At 31.8% G+C, this 26,224-nt stretch overlaps 2 protein-coding genes across 3 annotated transcripts in view; one reads left to right on the top strand and one right to left on the bottom strand.

Moving 5' to 3' along the window:
* Window positions 1–26,224, top strand: part of LOC118182294 (innexin shaking-B-like) — a 220,116-nt gene that overhangs the window by 62,686 nt on the left and 131,206 nt on the right. The window lies entirely within an intron of this gene.
* LOC146998303 (uncharacterized) overlaps window positions 11,309–26,224 on the bottom strand; it is a 34,959-nt gene continuing 20,043 nt past the window's right edge. Inside the window, exons 2-4 of the mRNA XM_085813963.1 lie at window positions 21,275–21,371; window positions 14,505–14,686; window positions 11,309–11,583 (exon numbers count right to left, since the gene is read on the bottom strand). Of these exons, the coding sequence (XP_085670089.1) occupies window positions 11,461–11,583; window positions 14,505–14,686; window positions 21,275–21,371 (402 nt within the window). The 3' untranslated portion in view covers window positions 11,309–11,460. The remainder of the gene's footprint in view (window positions 11,584–14,504; window positions 14,687–21,274; window positions 21,372–26,224) is intronic.

The following is a 26,224-nucleotide window of genomic DNA, read 5'->3' as shown; positions in this document are numbered from 1 at the left end:
TGTTGGTTGGTTAACTTTCTTTATAATACCATCTTTTTCCATTCTTGCTAATTCCTTTTTTAATGGATTTAATAAGCTAAGTGAAATTTTCCTACAGGGTTCTATTTTACCAACAGCTCCTGGTTTTAATTTACGATGGTTTTAATTACTCCTGGTTCGTAATATGATATGTATATCCAGTTAAATTCCCAGTTCCTTAAAACAAATCTTGATATCCTTTTAAAAGTTCTGGTAACTTTTCATTAGAATCAGGATTTACTGTACAAATCCTTTGTATTAGGTTTGATTTTTGCAATGTAGGTAACCCTAAAATAGCTGGAACATTTTTATCACATGCTACGACTTGAAATTCTATTTCATCCTTGTTCCCTTTTGATGTTTCACATAATAATTTACATTTTCCAACTACATCAATTGTAGTACCATTGTAATTATTTAAAGTGACTTTTGATTTAGTCAAACATTTCTCTCTTAAATTTAATTGTTTAAATTTAGGCAATGGTAGCACATTACACTGAGCTCCAGTATCCAACTTAACAAATAAATATTTAGATATGTTTACTTTTAGTTTTTCAAAACATTCGGTTTTATTTTTAGAAAATGGATTTATATCTTCTACTGACCCTAAAATATATTCATTACCATTATTATGTAACTCATGCTCTAAATTATTCTGTACAACATTAACATTTTTAAAAGTGCACATTTTAGAAAAGTGATTTTTCTTTTTACAGTACAAGCAAATCTTATTATAAGCAGGACAGTTGTATAACTTATGAAAAGTTCCACATTTTCTACATGGTTTTGGATTATTGTACTTATTTCCTTGATATTTTGAAGAAGATTTAGTACTTTGTTTTACATGATAGTCTTTCTTACAAGGCTGACTTTTTTCTTCTGAAGGTCGAAATTTATTACGTTTGATAGCTTCTATTTTATTTTCTTCAGTTAAAGTTTTCAGCTGAAGTTCTGCTAATTCAGAAGCTTTACACATTTTAATACATTTTTCCAATGTTAACTGATCTTCCCTTAATAATCTGTCTTTGAGATTTTTATTTAGAATTCCACTTACTATTCTATCCCTTATTAAACTATCTTTTAATTCTGCAAATCCACAGTTGCTACTTAATTTCTTTAAATCGGTTAAGAAATCATCAAACGATTCACCTACATGTTGTGTTCGACAGAAAAATATATGTCTATCAACACTTTCGTTTGCTTTCGGTATGCAAAAATTTTCGAAAGCTTCAATTACTTTGTCAACATCCTTCTTATCTTCTTCACTTAAATTAAAAGTATTAAATTTTTCAAGTGCTTCTTCACCAATTATATGCAATAAAATAGCTACTTTAATTTCAGGTGATTTAGTAATACCACCAGACGCTAACATATAAATTTGGAATTTTTGTTTCCATTTCTTCCAATTTTCGCTTAAATTTCCTTCGAAACTTAGATTACTTGGTGGCTTTAATCCATCCATATTTAATTTAGGACATTAAATAGTTTATATATACGTATTTTTAGCCACTTCCAATAAAAATAAACAACTCACTTACCAGCGATATAAGTTTCGATTTCACAGTAAACAACTTCCCATGATGTTTTTGTTTAGAACATCTTTACCGAGGCTGCATGGTTCTTGAAAAAAGATTTTCTTTTTTTTAATCAACCACGGGCTGCGCCATGTGTTGTATTTTATATGTGTTGGGTACTGCTCAGTTATGATTACAAGTTGTACACAAACATCGTTTATTCTACATTACTCATCAACTATTCTATATTACAGTTATGGTTAAGATAATAATAGATACAGTTACAGTTACATATATAACAATCTCCTGAATTTGAAGATAATATCCAAGTTCTCAAACAGAAAAAATACTAACGGAATTCAGCTCTATTCGTAAAATGTTCGATTCATCGAATATTTTGAGTTCGAGAAATTTGATTTATCAACAAAAATTAACATGAATTTTTTATATATTTCGTCTTCAGGAAACAGTTATTTTGGCCTGATCAGAAATTGTTCGTTCTGTAAACAATTAAGTTCCACTGTATTAAAAGTCGCGAAACATTTCTGATAACTTAGTATAGATGGCGCCACTTTTCGAAAGTAAGTTTGTCTGCGATGAATAAGGTGCGAGAATTGGAATCTAATTTTTATTGAAGTAAGTAACACTTCTCATTATGAAGATTATACTATTTTTTATGAACTTAAAAATTTTTAATCTAGTTAGCTTAAATAAGAAATTTAATAAGCTTTGACCTAGTACTTTTTATGAAATAAAATAAATTTTATTCATAAATGTAGTAATTACACATTATTATCATCTTAATTGTACAGTTATAAGATAACATTTATACATTTTTATTTCTGCTATTAAGACACAACCCTATTTATATTCTGGAATGTTATACGTAAATCCCGCCCTGGAACTTAACTCAGGGGGTGTATCCAGGGGATGCTGGTTGTGAGACACTCCTACAACTTAGTTGTTTGGAGAGGCATTACATTCATGATTTCGCAAAGAAATGAAATTTACAAGAAGTTTCTTGTATAAATGGCATTAACGAATGCGATACCTTAATCTAGCAAATAGCATAATATCATAATTGTATCATAACGTACTGCTTGCGGGCATATTTCGCCGCGGACATAACGCGTGTAGCAGACGGTTGTTTCGTGAATTTCGCTGAAGTTTGGTAACTCAGCAAATTCGCAATAAATCTATACACAGAAATATCATACACACTTACGCTAATCCGCTCTCCAGCACAAATCTACTAAATACTTACTTTTACGTGACCAGCGCTGTAGGGACAGACTGAAAAAAAAAACGTCAAAATACGTTTCACGCCTGCAATATAAGAGATATTTGGCATGATATGGCAGACTATCTGGAAACGCAAGGATGTATAAATTCTTTATGTATACAATTTTTTCACTTATTTTATTATTTACAGGAAATATACTTTTAGATATTTGAGTTGTCTGCTCCACATGCTAATGTATTCGAGCTAAATACTGAAGGATCGAAAATGGCATTTTCAAAAAGTTTCTTCTGCACACACACATATACAGGATGTCCCGTAAATGTTGCGACATACTTCTGGGGGATGTAGGTCACATCATAAGGATTAATAATTGCTTAGGAACCCATGGCCAGAAACTGTGTTGTATTTTATATGTGTTGGGTACGTGCTCAGTGATGATTACAAGATGTACACAAACATCGTTTATTCTACATTACTCATCTACTATTCTATATTACAGTTATGGTTAAAGATAATAATAGATACAGTTACAGTTACATATATAACATTTCCCTTTTTTATAAAAAATAATAATAGTAGTAAAATTAAACATATTCTTTTAAATAATAAGGTTTCTTAACAGTCCTACCAGATCGAGTGACGTAGTTATGTCCATTTGAAAAATTTGATGATACTATACTTCTTTTGCTATTTGGTGACACAACACTTCTGTTAGATTTTGAAGGACTTACAGGCACATCTAAATTTGAAGTGCTCCTACTATTTTCATGTATCTCGGTTTCATCTATAACTTCATTCTCATAGTTGTTTTGTATTGCAAACTCTTCCTGATTAGTTCCTTTAAGAAGGTCTCTTCTGTTCCTTTCTACAATTCTTCCATCTGTTCTTATAATCCTATATGAACGTGGTCTTTCTGCTTCTTCTATAATTTTCCCTCTTTCATTTAGTTTTTTCCCTTTCTCTTTTATGTAAACATGATCTCCTGTTTTCAGTCGTTTTAATGGTCTTGCATTCCTATCATAATAACTTTTTTGTAAGGTTTGTCTCTTCAGTAAATGTTGTTTATGGTCTTCATATCGTTTAGCTTGGACAAAATTCTCTTTTATAGGCATCAATCCATTTACTTTTCTTCCAAACATCAATTCTGAAGGTGACTTAATTTCATCTGAAATAGGAGAGTTACGATATTCCAGTAAAACTAAATATGGATCCTTGTTGTCAACTACAGCTTTTTCTAACATTCGCTTGACAGTTTGAATATGTCTTTCAACCATTCCATTAGACTGTGGGTATTTTGGACTTGAAGTTCTGGTTTCAAAATTCCATCTTCTTGCAAAATCTTTATATTTCCTGCAATTATATTGTGGACCATTATCCGAATATACTATTTTCGGAATACCATGTCTTGCAAAAATTGATTTCAATTGCTTTATCACTGCTACACTTGACAAATCTTCCAAATGTCCAATTTCAACATATTTGCTAAAATAATCTATTACTATTAGATAATCCCTTCCTTGAAAGTAAAAGATATCTGTTCCCAATACTTCCCATGGACCATTAGGTATTTCTTTAGATATCATTGGTTCTTTAGTATTAGCTTTTTGTAAACTTAAACATGTTTGACAATTCAGTACCAAATCTTCAATTTCTTTGGACATTCCTGGCCAATATAATATTTCTCTTGCTTTGATCTTGCATTTTACTACTCCTAAATGACCATAATGAATTCTGCTTAACATATCTTTTCGTAAACTTCTTGGTACAACAACACAGGAATTTTTAAATATTAATCCATTTGCTTCTGATAGTTCTTCTCTGAAGTTAAAATATGGTTTTGCCAGTTCTGGAACCATACATTTTTCATCTGGCCATCCAGTTTTAATTAATTTTTTTAAAACTTGTAGTTCTTCATCTTTTTCTGTTTCCAGTTGAAAAACTTCCATTTTACCATTAGACATTGGTATACATTCTACAACTAATCCAACATGAGCTTCTATTTCTCCTTCAAAGAAATCAGATCCTTTATCAGTGAATGATCTTGATAATGCATCCGCTATAAAAAGTTCTTTTCCTGGTTTATATTTTATCTCAAACTGATATGACTGTAATCTTATACGCATTCTTTGTAGTCTTACAGGGCATTTATTTAATGGCTTTTTAAAAATTGATTCCAGTGGTTTATGATCACTTTCCACAGTAATATTTTTTCCAAATATATACTGGTGAAATTTCTCACACGCAAATACAATAGCTAAAGTTTCCTTTTCAATTTGAGCATAATTCTTCTGTGTATCTGTTAATGCCTTAGATGCATATGCCACTGGTAAATTATTCTGCAGTAAGACTGCTCCTAGTCCTTCTTGAGATGCATCTACAGATAAAACTACTGGCATGTTTATATCATAATACTGTAAAACTGGTTTATTTACCAAGACATCTTTTAGTCTTCTAAATGCTTTTTCATGTGTTGCATTCCAGTTCCAGATAACTTGTTTTTTCAACAAATCTCTTAAGCATGATGTCAATTCTGATACATTAGGTATAAATCTAGAAACATATGTAATCATTCCTAGGAAAGTTTCTAATTCTTTCACATTTTTTGGTGGTTTTATATCTAGAATAGCCTTAATTTTGTCTTCATCTGGTTTTAAACCATCTTTAGAAAATATATGTCCCATATATTTCACTTCATTCAGCCCAAATTTACATTTATTTAAATTAAATTTAACATTCTTTTCTCTGGCTCTGTCCAGCAACTTCTTTAATGTTGAATCATGTTCTTTTTATCTTTACCCCAAACTAATAAGTCATCTATATATATTTGAACTCCTTCTAAATCACTAAAAATTTCAGAAAAACTTCTGTGGAAAACTTCTGGTGATGAACTCAGTCCATATGGCAACCTCAAAAAACAATATCTACCAAACGGAGTGTTAAATGTAGTAAATTCACAACTTGAATCTGACAGTTTAATTTGCCAAAATGCTTTGTTTGCATCTAAAATACTAAAGACCTTTGCATTTGTCATTTGAGATGAAATTTCTTCAAAGGTTGGTATGTGATAATGTTCTCTCAGTATATTTTGGTTAAGGTGCTGAGGATCTAAACACACTCTTAAATTTCCATCCTTTTTCCTTACTACCACTAATGAATTCACGAATTCTGTTGGTTGGTTAACTTTATTTATAATACCATCTTTTTCCATTCTTGCTAATTCCTTTTTTAATGGATTTAATAAGCTAAATGGAATTTTCCTACATGGTTCCATTTTACCAACAGCTCCTGGTTTTAGTTTAATATGATATGTATATCCAGTTAAATTCCCAGTTCCTTTAAACAAATCTTGATATCCTTTTAAAAGTTCTGGTAACTTTTCATTAGAATCAGGAGTTACTGTACAAATCCTTTGTATTAGGTTTAATTTTTGCAATGTAGGTAAACCTAAAATAGCTGGAACAGTTTTATCACATGCTACAACTTGAAATTCTATTTCATCCTTGTCCCCTTTCGATGTTTCACATAATAATTTACACTTTCCAACTACATCAATTGTAGTACCATTGTAATTATTTAAAGTGACTTTTGATTTAGTCAAACATTTCTCTCTTAAATTTAATTGTTTAAATTTAGGCAATGGTAGCACATTACACTGAGCTCCAGTATCCAACTTAACAAATAAATATTTAGATATGTTTACTTTTAGTTTTTCAAACCATTCGGTTTTTTTTTTAGAAAATGGATTTATATCTTCTACTGACCCTAAAATATATTCATTACCATTATTATGTAACTCATGCTCTAAATTATTCTGTACAACATTAACATTTTTAAAAGTGCACATTTTAGAAAAGTGATTTTTCTTTTTACAGTACAAGCAAATCTTATTATAAGCAGGACAGTTGTAACTTATGAAAAGTTCCACATTTTCTACATGGTTTTGGATTATTGTACTTATTTCCTTGATAGTTTGAAGAAGATTTAGTACTTTGTTGCTTTTGTTTTACATGATAGTCTTTCTTACAAGGCTGTCTTTTTTCCTCTGAAGGTCGAAATTTATTACGTTTGATAGCTTCTATTTTATTTTCTTCAGTTAAAGTTTTCAGCTGAAGTTCTGCTAATTCAGAAGCTTTACACATTTTAATACATTTTTCCAATGTTAACTGATCTTCCCTTAATAATCTATCTTTGAGATTTTTATTTAGAATTCCACTTACTATTCTATCCCTTATTAAACTATCTTTTAATTCTGCAAATCCACAGTTGCTACTTAATTTCTTTAAATCGGTTAAAAAATCATCAAACGATTCACCTACATGTTGTGTTCGACAGAAAAATATATGTCTATCAACACTTTCGTTTGCTTTCGGTATGCAAAAATTTTCGAAAGCTTCAATTACTTTGTCAACATCCTTCTTATCTTCTTCCCTTAAATTAAAAGTATTAAATTTTTCAAGTGCTTCTTCACCAATTATATGCAATAAAATAGCTACTTTAATTTCAGGTGATTTAGTAATACCACCAGACTCTAACATATAAATTTGGAATTTTTGTTTCCATTTCTTCCAATTTTCGCTTAAATTTCCTTCGAAACTTAGATTACTTGGTGGCTTTAATCCATCCATATTTAATTTAGGACTTTAAATAGTTTATATATACGTATTTTTAGCCACTTCCAATAAAAATAAACAACTCACTTACCAGCGATATAAGTTTCGATTTCACAGTACACAACTTCCCATGATGTTTTTGTTTAGAACATCTTTACCGAGGCTGCATGGTTCTTGAAAAAAGATTTTCTTTTTTAATCAAAGACGGGCTGCGCCATGTGTTGTATTTTATATGTGTTGGGTACGTGCTCAGTGATGATTACAAGATGTACACAAACATCGTTTATTCTACATTACTCATCTACTATTCTATATTACAGTTATGGTTAAAGATAATAATAGATACAGTTACAGTTACATATATAACAAAAACGTCACTGTAGGCCGCCAGGGAGTCCTCCACAAGAGAGTGCAAGTGAAAAGTGAGGATTGCCTTATTCGAGGTGTAGGCACCATACGAAAAGCATGGAATGCTTTCATGATGTTAATTTCCCAACGTATGTTTTGTTGACGGATGAGGCCACATTCAGTAGGGATGGCGTATTCAGTCACCACAATCAGCATTTGTGGGCTCAAGAAAACCTCCACGGTGTGCGGCACCACACGGAACAATAACACTTCAAAGATAAAGTGTGGGCGGGTTTGGTCAGGGATTACTTAGTCGGGCCGTACCTTTTACCATTCATGTTGAATACAGTGAATTAATTGATCTTCCTGGAGCAGGTTCTTTCCGGCTTGCTTGACGACGTTCCACAAAATGTGAGGCGCAACACGTGCTTCCAACATGATAGGCAGCCTGTTCATTTTGGACTGGATATTTGTAGCCATTTGAACAGATCATTCCGGCATCGATGGATTGGGCGTGGTGGATTGGTTTCCTGGCCCCCACGCTCACCGAATTTATCAAGCCTTGTTCTCTTTTTGTGGGCAACCATCGAATGTGTCCTGTATCACGATCCATTTATGTCTGAAATGATTCTTGTGGCAAGACTCGCCTGCGCAGCTGCTACAATCAAAAAACTCCCGGTGTGTTTGAACATGGCGGGCATTCAATGGTCCGTCGGTGTCAGGCATATTTTGCGTCTGATGGTGCAAATTTCGAGCATCTGTTGTAACATTCAAGTTATCGTAAACCATTTGCATTCATGTCCAATAAATGTTTCGGATTAATCACTCTCTTGTTTCCTTTCCCATCTTCTACCTCTGCTACCACTTACCCCTAACATTCCCGAGCATGGTTTTCTATTCAGTTCTTAATCCTTATGATGTGTCCTACCTCCCCCAGAAGTTTGTCGCAACATTCACAGAACACCCTGTGTATGAATGATAGATATTAAAGGGAAGGCATCTACTGATATAAAGCTTCATTAGAAATTAATAATGATAAATAAATAAATATGTGTTTACTGGCATCAAAAACATTGCAAAATGACGTATGTATCTTCTTTCTCTCGCGACTTGTAAAATAAGCAGAGTTTGCCTACAGAGAGATCTAATTTCTTCAATCATAAATAATTAGTTACTGATTGTTAACGATCCTTTTATACCATTTACAATGCCTCCTAGTGGCTCGCTGTTTGCGTTCCGACCATACATTCTATGACTAATATTGCTCGTATAGCTGCTTTCTATCACCTCCTTAAGTTTTATCCACTTGTTTAGATTCACCCTGTTCTGTTTTATTAAGTTCTTGTTAATTTTTTTTATTTTTCTTTAAATTTTATTAATTTTTAATGGGTTTTGCTTGTTTAAAGTGTTTTGGTTTTAACATTTTTAAATTCTTTGTTGGATTTATTTGAAATTTATTGATCATGAATTTCAATTTTTGGTCTTTGTGAAATATTAGTTCTAAATTTTTTACTATATATATATATGTGTGTGTGTATGTGTGTAAAATATAAAATATCTTTCAAATAATAAATAATTAAGAGCCCTTTAACTTTTCATTCTAAAAATAACAGAGCAATAATTTTTGTAACTAAACTCCCTGAAATTCTGAAGCTCACTTATCCATGAAAACTTAACCCAATATCTGGAGATTACTCTGTCATGTGATCTGAAATGGAATTCGGTACGTAAGGTTAATTGCGTCGCAACTCCCTCGCTTCTCTCTTCCCTTCTAGACGCTTGTGTCGCCTTACAGCTAGCCATGCAGAGTTTACTTTTCTCTGTACAAAGTTGAGGGGTGCGTAGAGTACCCATAGTGATGATGTGAATTGTCAAGGAATAAAATTTATGGTTATGTGTGTTAAGTGTCATCTTGCTAACTACGCGGTTATAATGTCGAGAGCCATCGTTAATCCGTTGCAACTTTCTTCTACCAAGTCATGTTATTACAATAATACCGCAGTTCTATTACAGTAATGGCACAGTCATATTATAATATATATATTTCGAGTTTTGGAAAAGAAGGAAGGGGAATGGTCGTCTAGTAATGGTGAGAGGGGCACACAGAGCAAAAAAAGATTGAGAACCACTATTTTTTACGTTTCTCTGGTCCCTGTATTTTTATTTACGAAACTTTTGCCCAAATTATAAGAAATAAAACACAAAATATTTGACTCTCGTATGACAAAAATTGGCGGATATATTTGATATTAAAGTAGAGAATCATATTTAGGGGCCGTACACAAACAGAAGAGCGAAATGTTTGCGTTTATATATAATTGTATGTAATTAAAAATAAAATATTAATTTCGAAAAAGTTTTATAAAGATTAATTGAGAAGTCTTTTAATGCAGATTATTGAGAAAATTATTAACCAATATAAATTGCTTTCACAATGGAGACTTATTCACAGAATCTTACAGAATATGTATTCTAGAAAATACTAGTAGGCTTCAGTATTAGCACGTCGCCAACTTATACAATATTTACAGTAATTAAAAATAAAAATGTTTGTAATTTAGTGAATTTTTGTATGATTATCAGATTATGACTCGAAAAGTAATAAAACGTTAGGAGAATATTAGTAACATATTTTTAGGCTTTGAAAACGAATTATTTCTACGAAATGGCTTTCTATGGCTTTGAATTATTTCTATGAAAATTCTCTTGGGTTACCAAGTGTAACAAAATTTTGAATAAAAAATGCTAGTAAATCACAAAAGAGTATCACTGAATGGCATTTAAGATAAAAAAAAAATGTCAACCTTGAATCATTCTAATTTATTTAACCTACCCATCAATGCAAATTGAAAATGACGTCAGAAATGCCAAATTTTTTAATTAAATATCTCGGTCAGTTTTTGTTGTATATGAGTCACACATTATGAGTTTTAGTTTTTACAACGAGTACCAAAATTTTCCAAAATGTAAATATATATAAAAATATCCAAAATGTAAATATGTGTTTACTGGCATCAAAAACATTGCAAAATGACGCACAGGATCGTATAATAAGCTAGTTTCGTAATTTTTACAAAACTGATTTCTTTAATAAATTTTAAAATGCCGAAACATGGATCTTTGCATCATTTAATACATTTTTGTAACTGGAAGTACTTTTTATAACTACAACCAACAGTTTCGAAAATAAAGGCCGATTTCACACCCTGTAGTGGACACGGTATATATCTACACCTTAGAACATTTGACTATCAGTAATGACGATTGTTCGTTTATACAGATAATATATATCTTTATCTATATCTGCCTATCTCTGTCTGTCTCTCTCTATATACACACACACACACACACACACACATATATATATATATATAATGATTGTGCGTGTGTATATATACAGTACTTAAAATAATAGTTTTTCAGGAAAGCCTTCAAAAATGACGTTGCCAATGATAGATCGATGTTGAATATTGTAGTACGCCTTGTTGTTAATTAATCTTTTAAAAAACTCAAGGTTAATTACATTTCCGTAATTCAAATATAATGGATATTTTATGTATAAAGAACTTAGATACTTAGAACAGAACATTTTTATTGAAAACAAGTAAGTCAAGCACAAGTACTTCACATTAAATAATACACCAAATAAAAACACCTTTTGGCTTGTCAAAAGCATTCACAATTCAGTCGGCAGATGGCAGCACCACAGTTATTTTTGCTGCTCCATTTAGCCAGTTTGAATGGATCCAGCTTGATATTTGCAGATAATTGTTTTCACGTCATCTCCATCCCTTTCTAACGTAGGATGATAACGTATGTATAAAGTGTTCACGAATGTTCCTGGAGAGCACTGAAAAGAATTTAATCATGTAAATAAAATTTTAATAAAATTTAATGCAGTAGTTAATAAAGAATAGTCCATTATAGGAGTAGAGGGATACGTGAAAAATACCTTAAACCAGGGGTTCCCAACCGGTAGTACGCAAGAGAAAAATGTGGTACGCAAAGAAGCAAAGTATTTTTATTTATTAAATTCAAAAGCTAAAACCCAACGTTATGATTGAGTTGTTTCTCTAACACTTGTAGGGCCCACCAGCGGCCGAGCGGTAAAGTCGCTGAACACTTTTTTTTTTTTTTTTTTGAAAAGATCTTTTTACTTCAAAAAGGTTTTTTACTTGGAAGTTTCTCTGCAGAAAGCATATATGCCGCTGTGATCGGTGTAGGGGTAGCAACACAAGTTGCCGTGTCTTTGGATTCAAGGCCGTGCCTAGAGCCGGTGCAACCTGTGTAGTGTAGGCAGACGACTAGAATTTTAGAATTTAGAGAAGCATTCGGCAGCAAAATTTAGGAATTGCAAGATATTTTAGAACTTAAGCACTGAGCAGCAGAATTTAGGGAAGGAAATACTTTCAGAATTTAGGGAGGCACCAAGCTACAAAAATTAGTACCCGTAATGATTGTATCGAGCAGGAAAACGCCTATCGCCGGCACTTCTTGGATGTCTCAAGTCCCGGAGAAAGCTTGGAGATTTGTAAGTAGACGATGTCTGTGCCAGGGAACACTTAAAATATTGCTGAGACGAACGTCTTCGTAAGAGGTTTTGTGTTAGGGACTAACGGTGAGAATCTCTCGGATCCGTTCCATGGGGTTATGGGGTCTGTTTTGAAATTTTTTGAGATCTTTCAGTGATTGAGTGGTCTAATTGGTCTTATTATTGGACTTGATTTTTTTATTATCATTTATCAGTTAGATGGGTAATTTGGACTTTGAAATTTTTAACTTATTTTTTTTTTTTATTTTGAATATTTGTGGGATCTGTTGAAACTAAAATTTTTTATATCGCTCAATTATTATGTTAAAATTGGGAACTAGTAAGCGCGGTGGGAGTATACACTCTGGCATCCCGCCATTTTTCCCATATTCTGTCCTGTAAAAAGGCATATCTAAGAATTTTCTTTCTTTTTTCGAGAGGGTAAGGAGTACATTCTCATCGAAAGGCATCACATGGCAAAAGCTACTTTATATGATCTTTTAATAAATAAGAATCATGTGTCTGTGATCATAAGAGGTATTTATTTAGGCAGTCTATTTGAAACATTCCGTATGCATCGACTAGTACTTTTACATTCTTTACTACTGCTCTTGCTATTTAAAATAAAATTTTCATCAAAAGAGAACAAAATCTTAATGCTTTTTATTGGCTACGTCATAATATTTGGTTGATTGTAGAGACATTAGGTATTTTGGAAGCAGGCATGATGAAAAATAGTAACGCCTTCACCAGGAATCGAACCACGGGCCTCTGGCATACGCGCCCAGCGTGCAGACCTCCACACCACGAAGGCATGCCAAGAAGGCAGGAGAAATACCTTATATACTCCCCCATTTAAAGGGCGACTGGGGTTTTTAGGGGACCCAGTTGCCAAATCCTGGGTGTGGAGAATCATCATCCACCACCCTTTTAGTTAGGGCGCCTTTGTAGAGAGATTAGGAGTTTTGGAAGCAGGTAAGATGAAAAATGAGCAACGCCTTCGCCGGGAATCGAACCATGGACCTCTGGAATACGCGCCCAGCGTGCAGACCACCACACCAGAAAGACAAGCCAAGAAGGCGGGAGAAATACCTTATATGGTCAAATGAAAAAGTGAGAGCGACGCTAAAAATTTTTCCTACGAGAATATGAAATAATCATTCATTTTCAAATATAGCCTTGATCTTACTGAATGTTAGGAAGAAAAACGGGTTCGTGACAAGAGGCAGCTAGAAATGACTAGGTGTAATACGGAAATGTGTAACAATAGTTCATTTCTAGTCAGGTGAAAGATGGGGATTGATGTGTAAGGTGCCTGAAAATGACGTCTGAACTGCGAAATTCATCCCCTGACCCTCCTTCACGTATTTTTCTAGTTGTTCCATAAGTTCAGGTGTAATGATTATATTTGATTGACTGAGTCTTTCCGTTTCCGGCATATTTCTGCACTTTAAGAAACGCGAGCTCCACTTATAGGTAGTTCTTCAATAATACAGTTTTTTGTATAGAAAGCAGGCATCCTCTTAGTAATATCAATTGGTTTGTTACGTTTGGTCTACAAAAAAGCATATAATCCCCATGTTCATTTGCTGAAGAATTCTGGTGTTGGAACACAATTCTCAAATAGCACATTCGTCAAACACATTTGTCAATCCGACTGAAGACAAACCAGTTATACACTTTGCATAACTGCCCATTGTTTCTCTATGTGTGATACCACGAACCTGTTTTCTTTTTTCCTTCCATCATTTAGCGCTCAGTAAAGTTGAGAATCCATTTAAAAATGAATGGTTGTTTTATATTTTTGAAAGACAAATTTTCAGCAGAGTCGCCATCTTTTCATTTGATTAAGCCGTAAATCCATAAGCTGCCTTGTAATTACATGAAAGATCCTTACCACATATTGATTTCTTTTACCTTTAAAATTTATAATTCTTTCATCGTAATGAATATAAAAATACTGAATTATTTTTCATTTCATTGTAAATATCGTTGTTTTATCTCCAGTACTTATTAGGCTTACTTCGGCCATTAGCATTAGATTAATACTCATTGGGTGCTAGTACCGATACCCACTGATTATTTCATGAATAGACACTAACAAAGCTTTTGTTTCTCGGGATTAGTAATAACTACTACACAAATTTTTTTTTGCCTTTTTCTCACACGTAGCCTTCATTTAAGAATATGCGTGTGTAAGGAATTACTGTCATACATATAAAAACTCGTTTTGTGCTTACCGAATGTCCTTTGCAGCTTCCACATGCATCAGGTGACACTGTGAGGACGTACGACGTGCGTCTTCTGTCACCACGTAGAGTGCATTCTCTGGTAGACTTAGGTCCTATCTGTACCACTCCGCCAAAGGGCTCCACAAAGTTCATCTTCAGAACCATCTTCCCCGTGTCACATGAAAGGCTCACTTGTTAAAAAAAGAAACAAATCACAAACAATTGAAAGTTAATGAAAGGGATAGGTCTATTAGTTTTTCATTCAATTTTTGTTTATTAATTATTTTTCTTTTATAATTTGTTTTTTTTATTTATTTTTTAAATTTAAAGTGAAAATAATTCTGTGTATTTCGACTAATTTTACTTTTTTTTTTTTTTTTTTTCTTTTCCATTTGAAAAATGGTACTTGCAAAAAGATTGAACTTTTGATCCTTGGACTTAGTTTCTGTTTTAAAATTTACATTTTCTGATTTAAAATTTACATTTATTTTTTAATTATTTAAATTATTGTTAAAATTTTATTTTTATTTTTTCAAAAATATTATTCATTTATCGACGGGGAGAGGGGAATCTAGGAACCATCAAACGTAATTTTGAAAGAAAATATTGTTAAATATCTATTTGGTGTGCGTATGTACTTTGGATTTATTTTCAAAATATCAAAATATATTTATGAGAATAATGAAAGGTCAGAAATTAGGGGTATAGCACTTACAGAATTGTGTCTAATGAGGATTTGATAATGAGTGGTTTCCTTGTTCCGTTACTTCACAAATATACTAGTGAAGCAGCTGAAGGCATCAGGACAGAACAGTTAAACAATGCAGAGAAATAACCTTTACAGTACTTTTATATTAACAGGCATCTTAGAGTGCAGAACCAATTTAGAGAGTAGAGATTAAGCCACTTGAAGCCACTACCTTTCCTGCCTGAAAGAACTCTTCAGCTGAAAGAAACTTTATACGATTTGAAATGCGGTATTATTCGCGTTATTGTGTTCGACACTAAATTCTTAATCTGTTAAAGAGCAGTCTCTGTAAAGTATGTTCTACACAGATATTCTTGAAGATCACCGCATGTCTTCGCAATTCTCGAGCACCCTGAATATAAAATATTATTATTTAAGTGTGATACAGGTATTACTGATCTTTAGTTGCTAGATAGTGGTCGAGAAATTTCGTAGACTTCTACAGGAGGATACGAGCTCGACAGCTCCATAATATGAGCCTCTTGAAGACACAGTGAGAAAAAGTCTATTATTCATTAATCCAGAACCATCTATCATTACGATTTATACTGCGGAATTTGTGAACGGAAATACCTACAAAACGTCACAAACATTTGACGATTTCGTTCCTCATGCGCGGCTTACCATCGAGGGCTTTAAGAAGATTGTGGGCTTTAGGAAGAAATTTGCCAACAACATTCTCCACAAATAGAATTGCAGTTTTCTATCCAAATTGAGTTTACCAGCAAGAGCTTTGTTGAAGATTTTTACCCAAAAGTAGCTGCTGCTACTAGTGCAACTCACTAGTAGCAGCAGTGCTGCTGCTACTAGCTTAACTACAAGGAAGAATACTGTTTCAAATTTTTAGCTGCCATGGTGTGTAAAAATATTTTAGCCAATAATAGCCTAATTTTTGGAGCTGTTAAGCACTTATTGTTACATTTATTTTTTACATTTAAGCACTCTTATTTAATATTTAATTTTTTTTTTTTTTTTTTTTTTTTTTTTAAATGGAGCTCTACAGTAAGTGAAATTACTTACTGCTTAATTTTGAATTTAGTTCAATGACGTGATTTTTCACTTATACTTCACTGATGCCATGTTTATATTTTATTTTAATTTACCTTATTTTTTAATTACGTAATATAAAAATTTTTAATCTGATTTGATGAGCACTGATTTGATGTATTGGTATTTTTCCTGGGCTGTTTGAATAGTAATTAATTATTTGAATAGTAATTTAAAAGTTCTCTCAAATGGTCAAGAAAGACAAAAATGTTAAATAAGTCTTCCCTAATTATTGAGAGAAAGACTTATACCCCTGACGAAGTCAGCCTTGTTTCATTGAATCATCAATAATTAATAATTTTTCTTAATTCAATTTGAACTTACTTTTCAGCAAAAATATATTTTGCCTTAATTAAATTTGCAGTAGTCTTTTCACGCAATTTAATTTTCAGAAATAATCTGAGATCAATAATCTACAATTTTATTAAACATATATATGTAGTGAGATAAAAATATGAAAAACAAAATGCTAACTTTAATTTTCAATAGTCTCTTAACTCTCTATTTTAATTTGGATATTCCCCCTTTTCATTCTTTACATATTGCAGATTGAAAGTCAACTAACTAATACCCAAAACTGTAATAGCTAATGAGGGAATTGCATACCAAAACATTTCTTCTTTTGAACTAGTCGTTCCATTTTCATATTTGTCACTTTTTCTTCTTGTTTGCTTGCTGTCTTTGAAATTATATTTTTAACTAAATTATATTTTTATTTGTTTTAATAGCGATTCGGTTTTTAAAGAATAGGCCCGCTTATTGCTGCAAAAGTATTTTCTGTTAGTTACGAAAAATGTGTAACAATCATAAATAATACTGAAATATTTAAATACGGCAACTAATGCAACTTCTTCATTCTGCGTTATGATTTCCAAGTATATCTAATGTATGCCGCATCATCTCTCTTTAACGGCATTTCTGTAGTATTTTATGTTTATGTGTGTGTGTGGCTAAGTCTTAGTGTTAACAAATATAGGAAAACATTCACTAAAACCAGATCGGAAAACAGGTGGATGACTCAGTAAAAATAATCTTCTTGTATAAGGTTGTCCAAGTCTAATTGCAAGTATGAGGTCATAGACCAGAATTTAAAAGTAATAATTTAAAAATCATTATTTTATAACTATACACTCAACTATTGGTAATTTTATTAGTAACTGTACGCAACTGCTAGTAATAATGCGTACTGCTGGTAATTTTAAAATTTTAGAAAGTGTAATTCATGTATTTTATTACATCGAAAAAACGTTAGCTAAGCTTTCACATCTGAATGGACGTAGACTAAAATCACGTTACATTTTTATTTATGATCTACTATGCAGATTATTAGCCCAAATTAGCGTTAGCCCAGAAAGGCTCAAAACTAGATTTTGCGTTGAATCACTGTAAAAGTTTGATCACTTTTCATATTGTTGCCACAAATATTTTCGCTCTGCATTATATTTAAAGAAATTAAAGAATGAAGAATGTGCATGAATGTGTGCATGCTTTTTACATGCTCAAAAACAACGGTACCTAGAGTCATCAAATTTTGAATTAGGTAGTCCTCCACCCGAATAAGGACACCTTGAAGCCCGAATTTTGAATTTCGTGTTTATTTTATTGCGTATTTCATATTTTGTAAAACTTGAACGAATTTTTTATTAACAAGCTCAGTGATTTCAAAACGAGCAATGAAACGCTGTACGGAAAAATAAAACATTGTTTATCTCTAGCGTGCGGGATTGTCTATCGACAATTCTAAAGGAAATACCCTCATATGCGGTCAGGTCGTAAATTTAGAACCCCTTTTTTCATAGGGGGGCTGAAAAGTAGGGAATAATCTTGCTCGTGGTCTTGGGGGTCGTTTAAACATCTAACTTCTCTACATTTAGTTTTATACAAAGGAAAATACAAATTGAATTCTTCGAATGAATGCAATTTTGTACAATAAAAATGTATTACTTAATGATAAACTGTAAGATAAATAACATCTTTTTTTAAAGCCATGGGTGTAGAAAGACAGATATTTGTTACACGAATGAATTTGTAGTAAATATTGAATTTTTCATTTTGAATGCTATGTTCCATGTATGCGAAGTAGCTGAGTATCTGAGATAATAGTCATAACCAAATGGCTTTCAACCTTTTCACGGCCAAGGACTGTTTCTCAATTACATTGTGGTCGCTGCTTTTTTGGTTAATTTTCTAATGACATATAAACAATAGTTGTTTTTATTTGAGACTTATGAATAAAATAATGCAAACTAAACTGCAGAAAATTCTTAAGAATGAAGTTAAATAATACTGAAAAATACATTATTGATGCACTTTTGTGGTTTATATGTAGTAGTATTAACTACTACTATAATCCTTAAATGGAATCCTTAAATTATATATATCTATGTATAGGTATATATAAATGGAACCAAATATAGAACAAGGTATAAAATATCTTTATTATACAGTGTTCATTACCATGCGTATATTTACGTAATATCAATATAAATAGTTAGTTAGGTTTCGTATATAAATAATTTATTTTTATATTTTGTATTTTTTGTATTAGATTCAGTATTATATACGTATCTGAAGTTTAATTTGTTCTCTTTTGGGTTACGACTTTAAGTGAGAAAGAATTGTTAGGGCCTTCATAGATATTACATTATATACAATCAATTAGGATCCGACTTTTCCTTTCTTTTAATCATTATATATACTGAAATACTACTTGATAAGTATACGTAAAATATAGCAGTTTTTTAAGCTACTTATTTATATATCTATTGTTTGGTCTGGTTTGTTTGATTATAGCAAAGCATTCGACGGTTATTTGCCTAAGGATAAGGGTGCTTCGTGGAGAACTTTCTAAGCAAAACTGACTCTTATGCACGTTACACGTGGGAAAACCTCGAAAACGCCAATACAGCCATTCCCGTCGATCCGGATTCGAACCCCGGATCGACCTGCCAAAGTTCAACGATTTTACAGCTCAGCCGCTAGTGAGCCACACACACACACATCCACACATATACATTAAATAGTATTTACATGTCGTTTATAAAGTATAATTGAGTGCAATTTAATCATAAAGAGAAAATATTTTACGGAATTACTTCACTTCGTAGACTTTTTGCTAAGCTTCACCATATTTCTTAAAGAGAATCGGAACGCTGATTCCATTTCCTAGTCCTTTATGTATCTTATTTTTTTCTACACTGAATTATATTTAGAAAATTATTTCACTTGGTTATAGCTGAAAATGCAGTTTTTTTATTGAAGTATCTTATTTTTTTCTACACGGAATTATATTTAGAAAATTATTTCACTTGGTTATAGCTGAAAATGCAGTTTTTTTATTGAAGAATTTAAGGGTAAGAAGAAAATTATGCCCTTTTCTAATTATTCTTGAAGCATTTAATTTTTTTTAATAAAAGCGCACATTAATACGGATCACTGAACTAAAGTGCTCGATACAGGACAGATTAATTAGCTACTAAATTTTGATTTTCGTTGAGTAAAAATGAATTCATCTGCATTCTATAAGAAAGTAAATATTCAAGAAATGTTTTTTTTTCCGATTCTGGCAGTCATAATATTTTTCTTAAGTATTCAGCTAATTCATATTCAAATATTCCAATCCATTACAATAAGTAATAAATCGATACAGTAAATAAATAATTAAAATCAATTAAATGGAATTTTAATTGATTTTAATTGTCATTTTCCCTCTGATAAATCCCTCTTTAGAGTTCAATAGCAGTCGATCAGCTTTTGTTGGGGGTTCATTTTTCTTTATGGTATGCTTACGTTATATATGTATGTATTATGCATTGCTCATACTCGTCAATTGCAGCTTTTCATATTTTTTGGAAAAAAATCAATATGAGAATCCAGAAAATGATTCTTAGCGACGCTAAAACTATTATTACTAGGCACTCTCATGCCCACAGTGTTTAAAAAAAATCCCATTGTTTAAAGGTAGATTCTATGCTCATATTTTAGTCTAAAATTAAAAGCTGAAAGTCAAAATTAAGGGGGTTTCTCTTAGAAAGCCTCAATTTAGAAGTAGTTATAGGAAATGTTAATCAATACTTATAATCTTACGGATTAAACACTTATTCCCTATTTGATCACGTGTATGGCAAACAGATATTCGTCATTCATAAAGAAAAGAAAGGTGAATCAAAATGAGTTATATTCTTGTTTTTTCAACTGCAAAAACATCTTAAGATACTATCGGATTTAATCTTTAAATTATTCCAGTAATAATCAGAACAATGGGGGCCATTATTCTTAACTATAATTTACTAATGCAAATCCTATTTTGGTTTCAAATGGTTTTCATTAATTAAGTTAATGATATACTGATATACTGATACTGAATGAGACCTAAAAACACTTTTTTTTTTAAATATATCTTCCCTAATGATCCCCGAGACAGCCGTTTACTTTCCCCTTCCGTAATTAACGTCAGTCTCCTGCTGTTGACCGCATTTGCCAAGCCACCTTCTAAAGATATGGTGTTTTAAAATATTTTAATGTGTATTTAAAATTTTGTAAAACTTCAACGAATTTTTGATTAAAAAACTCATCAATTTCAAAGCGACCAATGGCAACACTGTACGGGAAAAAACATTTTTATCTCCAGCGCTCGAGACTGTCTATCAGAAATTCTAAAGATAGGCTGTTTTAAAATATTTTTAGCCTAAAGGAACATTAGCCAAAATGCTCTCGAAACGTGTATCTGTATGTAAATGAAAAATGAAAAAAAAAAAAAAAAAAACCGCCTCGTTGGGCAAAATATAAAATCTGAAAGTTTTCAGAATTCTTTCTTTCTTTTTTTTCTTTTTTTTTTTTTTTTTAATTTTTAACATGTTAAGTGATTAAATTTTTAAATAATAGATTTCTAAAAAATAAACAATGAATATTATTGACTATTAGTCAAGACAATTAGCTGTAGCTACATATTTTAGCTTAATAAAACAAAGAAATACGTATTTACCTTTACTTTTCGCTGATTGGAACTCGCTGTCTACGTGAGGTTTTGCACCTCCGTACCTGCTGTGCCATCTTTGACCTAGGCGCTGACCAGCAGACAACTGAGGAAAAAAGAAATGAGCAATGATTCATTGATAATGTTTGTATCAATAAATACAAAGCAACAAGACTAAACCGTTTTATTCAGTGATTCGAAAATATTAGAGATGGAATGAATCTTAAATATTCTCGAATCAATCGTATTTAAGAATAATGTAAAGGGAAGACATAATTTAGTATTTAAAATTTTTACGTAAGGCAATACTTGAAATCCGCAGTTGATTAAAAAACAAACTTAAGTATACAGTTTTTAAAAATACATCTATATTTATTAATAAGCAATTTCGGGTTTCCAAGGCCCATGTTCTGGTGGAGGATTATGTTATTCAAATTTTGATGACTCTGGATATCGGGATTTTTCACAATGCCAGAAACATATATTCATTCATATCGTTATTTAGTTTCTTTAACATAATATAGGGCGATAATATTTGGTGGCAAGAATTAAAAAAGTGATTTGGACATTTAAAGTGATTCAGACACAAAATGCCCTTTCGAGGCTAATAGTCTTTCTGGGTTAACACCCATTTGGGTTGAAAAGAAGAACGTAATTGAATTTTAAGGAGGGTTTAAATTACTATTATTTTAATTATTTTGTAGTAGTTCAGTATTTTTTTAAGATTTCTCTAGAAGCTTTTAAAAGTCGAAGCGAGCATAGAGGGAATAGAATTGTTTCAACAATTAATACCGATAAATGCTAAACATGCAATACCAAGTTCTCTCCAAAAATTAAAGAGTGTGACACTTATGGCTGCTACGAGGCGATATTGGTGATACATTCTGAATTTAAATACAACCGCGCAATTTTTGTAAATAAAACTCGTGTGTTGATATATTATTGTCTAAAAAAATTTTAACAAACAGAAAGAATATTATTTTGTTTTGTAATGTAGCCGTAGGCGTTACACACCTTTTCTTCCCTACCCATTACGAAAGGTGGAATTTAAATGAGCTTGCAAAAGCGGAACTAAGAATTTCTATTTTGACACGGATTTCGTCTGTATTTTCTCTTCCCACCTTAGTGATGACCTTGAATTTTTTGACCCGGTTTCTGAGAAACGTGAACGAGGTGAACAGAAGCCCACATGCGGAATAATTAACTCATAATTAATTTAATTCCACCCAAAAATGTCTGCTGCTTGAATAAAATCCATGGGAAGTCAAATATCCATGACGCTGACAGACTTTCTTAATGATTTTTCAATTTAAAAAAAAAAAATAAATAGTCCCTTGTGTTAATTTTTTTTTAATTTTATCGTTATATAATTAGTGTTCAGACATCAACATGTTTTTATAAAAAATAAATTTCGTTATGTGAGAGGTTCGTCTTTTAGCAGAGTTCCCAAATTTAATTATGTGTAAGATCAAAAATCAAGTAACTAAGGCATAAATCATCATTTAAGAATTAATATAAAAAATTTTTCATGCTAAATATTATGCAGAGAAAATATAAAACAAGATGTCTGTAATTAAAAAACGTTTGATAAATATTTTGAAATAAGCTCTTGTTGTGCACCTTAATGTGTTAAAGATGCTTCAATAATTGAGTTCAATATCCTGTTGGCTCTCTTTAATCATAATAGCATCATTTAATGCAATATTTGATAATTAAATTTTCTATTTCTAAGTGTGTTTTCATTATTTGCTTTCTTAATTTGAATGAACATAGCAAAGTTTTTTTAAACGAGGTCTAAAGGTATGATTGAGGGGAAAAAAATATTTTTTTCCAAAAGTAGGTTGGGACAAAATAATTCCATTCAAGCAATATATTCGATGCATGTCGGTAAAAAATACCGTTTGTACACTTCTAGAAAAATTTATCTGCATTATAACTGCTTAAAAAAACAGTTATTTCTTAGAATTCCTATTCGTAGATCTTTCTTAAGACTATCAAACAACATCTTGATTTTCAGAATGGCAGTTTTTAAAGGCAACACTCATAAATTTGTACCCTTCATTGCACTGTTTCTCAGTGTCTTTCCAATATTTCAGGTCTGAATTCAGAAAGTATTCATTTGTTTTCATTCCAAGGACATCATGAAACATACGGAATTCTAAAGAAGCATGAGTAAAAGATATAAATTTAATACCTGTCTCTTTCGTCATTTTTTTCAAGCAATTAAGCCTACGTTTGGAATGCTGTGTAAAAGTTGTTAAGGTGACGGTTAAGGAGATGGATAAAGTTGTATTCAAATGCAATTTTAAAAAAGTGTAAAAAGTTGAATTCGAACTTTTTAATCGCATAAATCTCATCGCAAAAGTGTAAAAATTCATTTTCAGACGCAAATATTAAACTTCAGTTGCCATGTTATAAACAGTGTACTCTCGATTATCCAGGCTAATGACGGGAAACAGGACACGGATAATTCAATTTCAATATTCATGCATATTTTATCCATTTATTTCTTGAAAAAGGTCAGTAATTACTTTGTTTTCAGAACGTTTAAATACCTGTCGGATTTCACTGCGTGTTTTTCGATACTCTTATTTTATTCGAATCTGCTTTCGGCGACAAGTCCAATAGTGTTTCAAGTAATTGCTGTCTCATAACTGATGGAATTGTCAGGATCTTTTTCGCTTGTATTTTCTGTATCACTCTCTGCGTCTTCTGTTCTTGTGACATTTGAAATGATATTCGTATCACTCAAGCACTGAATATCCGGCTTAGTTGAGCAACTATCGAATCTTTCCTTGATCGACATTTTGGAAAAATTAAAAATTTTTTGACATACAGCTGAAGTTGTAAGCTAAATAAATAAATTAATTAATTAATTAAATATGCTATAGCAATAACTTCGGTATTAAAAATATGTTAAAAAAATAAAAAATATGTTATAAATTATTATTTTTTAAATGTGTTCTAGCAATCACTTCAGTTATTATTGTAACTTCGCAATAATATAAATCTTCAACTGCTATATATATGGTATTTTCTCCCTCCTTCGAGCATACCTTCGTCGTGTAACGGTTAGCACACTTGCCACATATTCGAGAGGTCCAAGTTCAAGGCCCAGCGACGGCACTGCTCATTTTTCATGTGCTCCTGCTTTAAAAAAACCTAATGACTCTACAGTGGTGCCCGAACTAAAAAAAGGTGGTTGATGATGTTTCTTAAACACCAGAATTTGGCGATTGGGTCCGCTAATCCCCAGTCGCCCTTTAATTTTCTCCCTCATTCCAGTATGCCTTCGTGGCGTAATGGTTAGCTTACTCGACGCTTATTCGAGAGGTCCAGGCTCGAGTCCCGGGGAGAGCACTGCTCATTTTTCATGTAATTCTGCTTCAAAAAAATCTAATGACCTTAATCTAATGACATACATTAAGAAAAATCTATCTCCCAACTCAAATTAGCGCCTGTGTGTATTTTACACACTCTCGCGCATAGCGTTGAGTGTGAGTGTATGGCCACCACCACGCATGATAACCCGCAAGCCGGATAATCGATTATCCAGAGTCCAGTGTATGTTTTTTGAAGCAAAAATGCTTAAACATTAATGGTATCCTCATCGGAAATCGAACCAGAATTTTCTAATAGCTAGCTGAATAAGTTGATCATTACAGTATTAAAAACAGAACTCTTCGATTTCTGACAATATGAAGAGATTATTTCAATATTTTTGCGATAATTTTAGCAATAATTTTGTTTCTTATTGCCCATTCATAATTATTAAAAACCTTTACTGGAGTTTTCTTTGAATTCTTAGGACCAAGTATATAGGTTATTTTCTCTTTTTCGCTAAAGCAAAAATATTTTTTTTAACTGCAAGTATGTAAACAAATGCATGCTTTCACAATAATTCTGATAAAAAGTTCTAAAATTTCGGCCACATGCCTTTGTAAAAGTTCGATAAAAAATATGCTTTTTAATTTTTTTACATTTGAATCGTATTATTATTTTGTTTATTGTTAACACAGATTGTAAAAGACATGGTTATTTTTCTTTGAATCGTCGAACTTTCTTCTGAAACATGAGACTTTGTTTCCGAAATAACAGCAAAAATACGTTATCTTCTTCGGATATTCATCTGCTCTGCTGCATGCTTTATTCAAGGTAAAAGCAATACTTAATGTTTTTTTCCTTTATTTTTTTAATCTTCACACAATTTATTTTGAATTCAGAGATGTTAATTCTAAGAATTTCACAACGTGATTTAATTATAAAATAAGACCCCTTTTGAGGGGGACGGGGAGACCAAAAATATAATCCTCGACCTGAAACTTGTTTACTTGAGTCACTTTTAAAGCAGACTATATTTAACTACAGCTGATAATAATTTAGTTTAAAAATGAGGAGTTGTTGCCAAGTAATTATTTTCAGAAATTTTAGTCTTTTAATATTTTTACAAAAAATTATTCTTAAAATATGTAAACAGGTTCTGTTCTTATAATAACAAATTTATGAAAAAGTGTGTTTTTGTTCAAATTTCTTCAAAAATAAATAACTCAGAGCACTCGGAAAATTACGTTTAAGTTAATTATGATTATGAGCTGCAGAATCTTGGTTTGCGTTACGCAAATCTCTCGACCTCATTTTCAAGTGTCAAATATGCGTGGGGCTGTGTAACGTCTTGCTTTAAATTTTGCCTACTAAGAACTAGTTCTCTGTTCCTCGCACCTACGTTATCTTATCTGACAAGACAAGAAAAAAGTTACCTGAAACATTGCCAGCGTTATATCATTTCCTTTACACCTGATGACATCTTTTTTAACGTTAAAACCGCAAACTAAGACCGGTTTCATGAAATTTTCGGAAGTTGCATAATCATTTCTGACGAACATTTCGACTGACGTTACAACAAACTCAAATCTAAGTGGCTTCTTTGAGAGGGTCAAACATCTTTGCTTATTAAAATTA

This window comes from Stegodyphus dumicola, chromosome 3 (assembly GCF_044657685.1).
Source record: "Stegodyphus dumicola isolate Sdum_Otavi_A_Nest chromosome 3, ASM4465768v1".
Taxonomy (NCBI): Eukaryota; Metazoa; Arthropoda; class Arachnida; order Araneae; family Eresidae; genus Stegodyphus; species Stegodyphus dumicola.
This window is presented reverse-complemented; position numbering and strand designations above follow the sequence as displayed.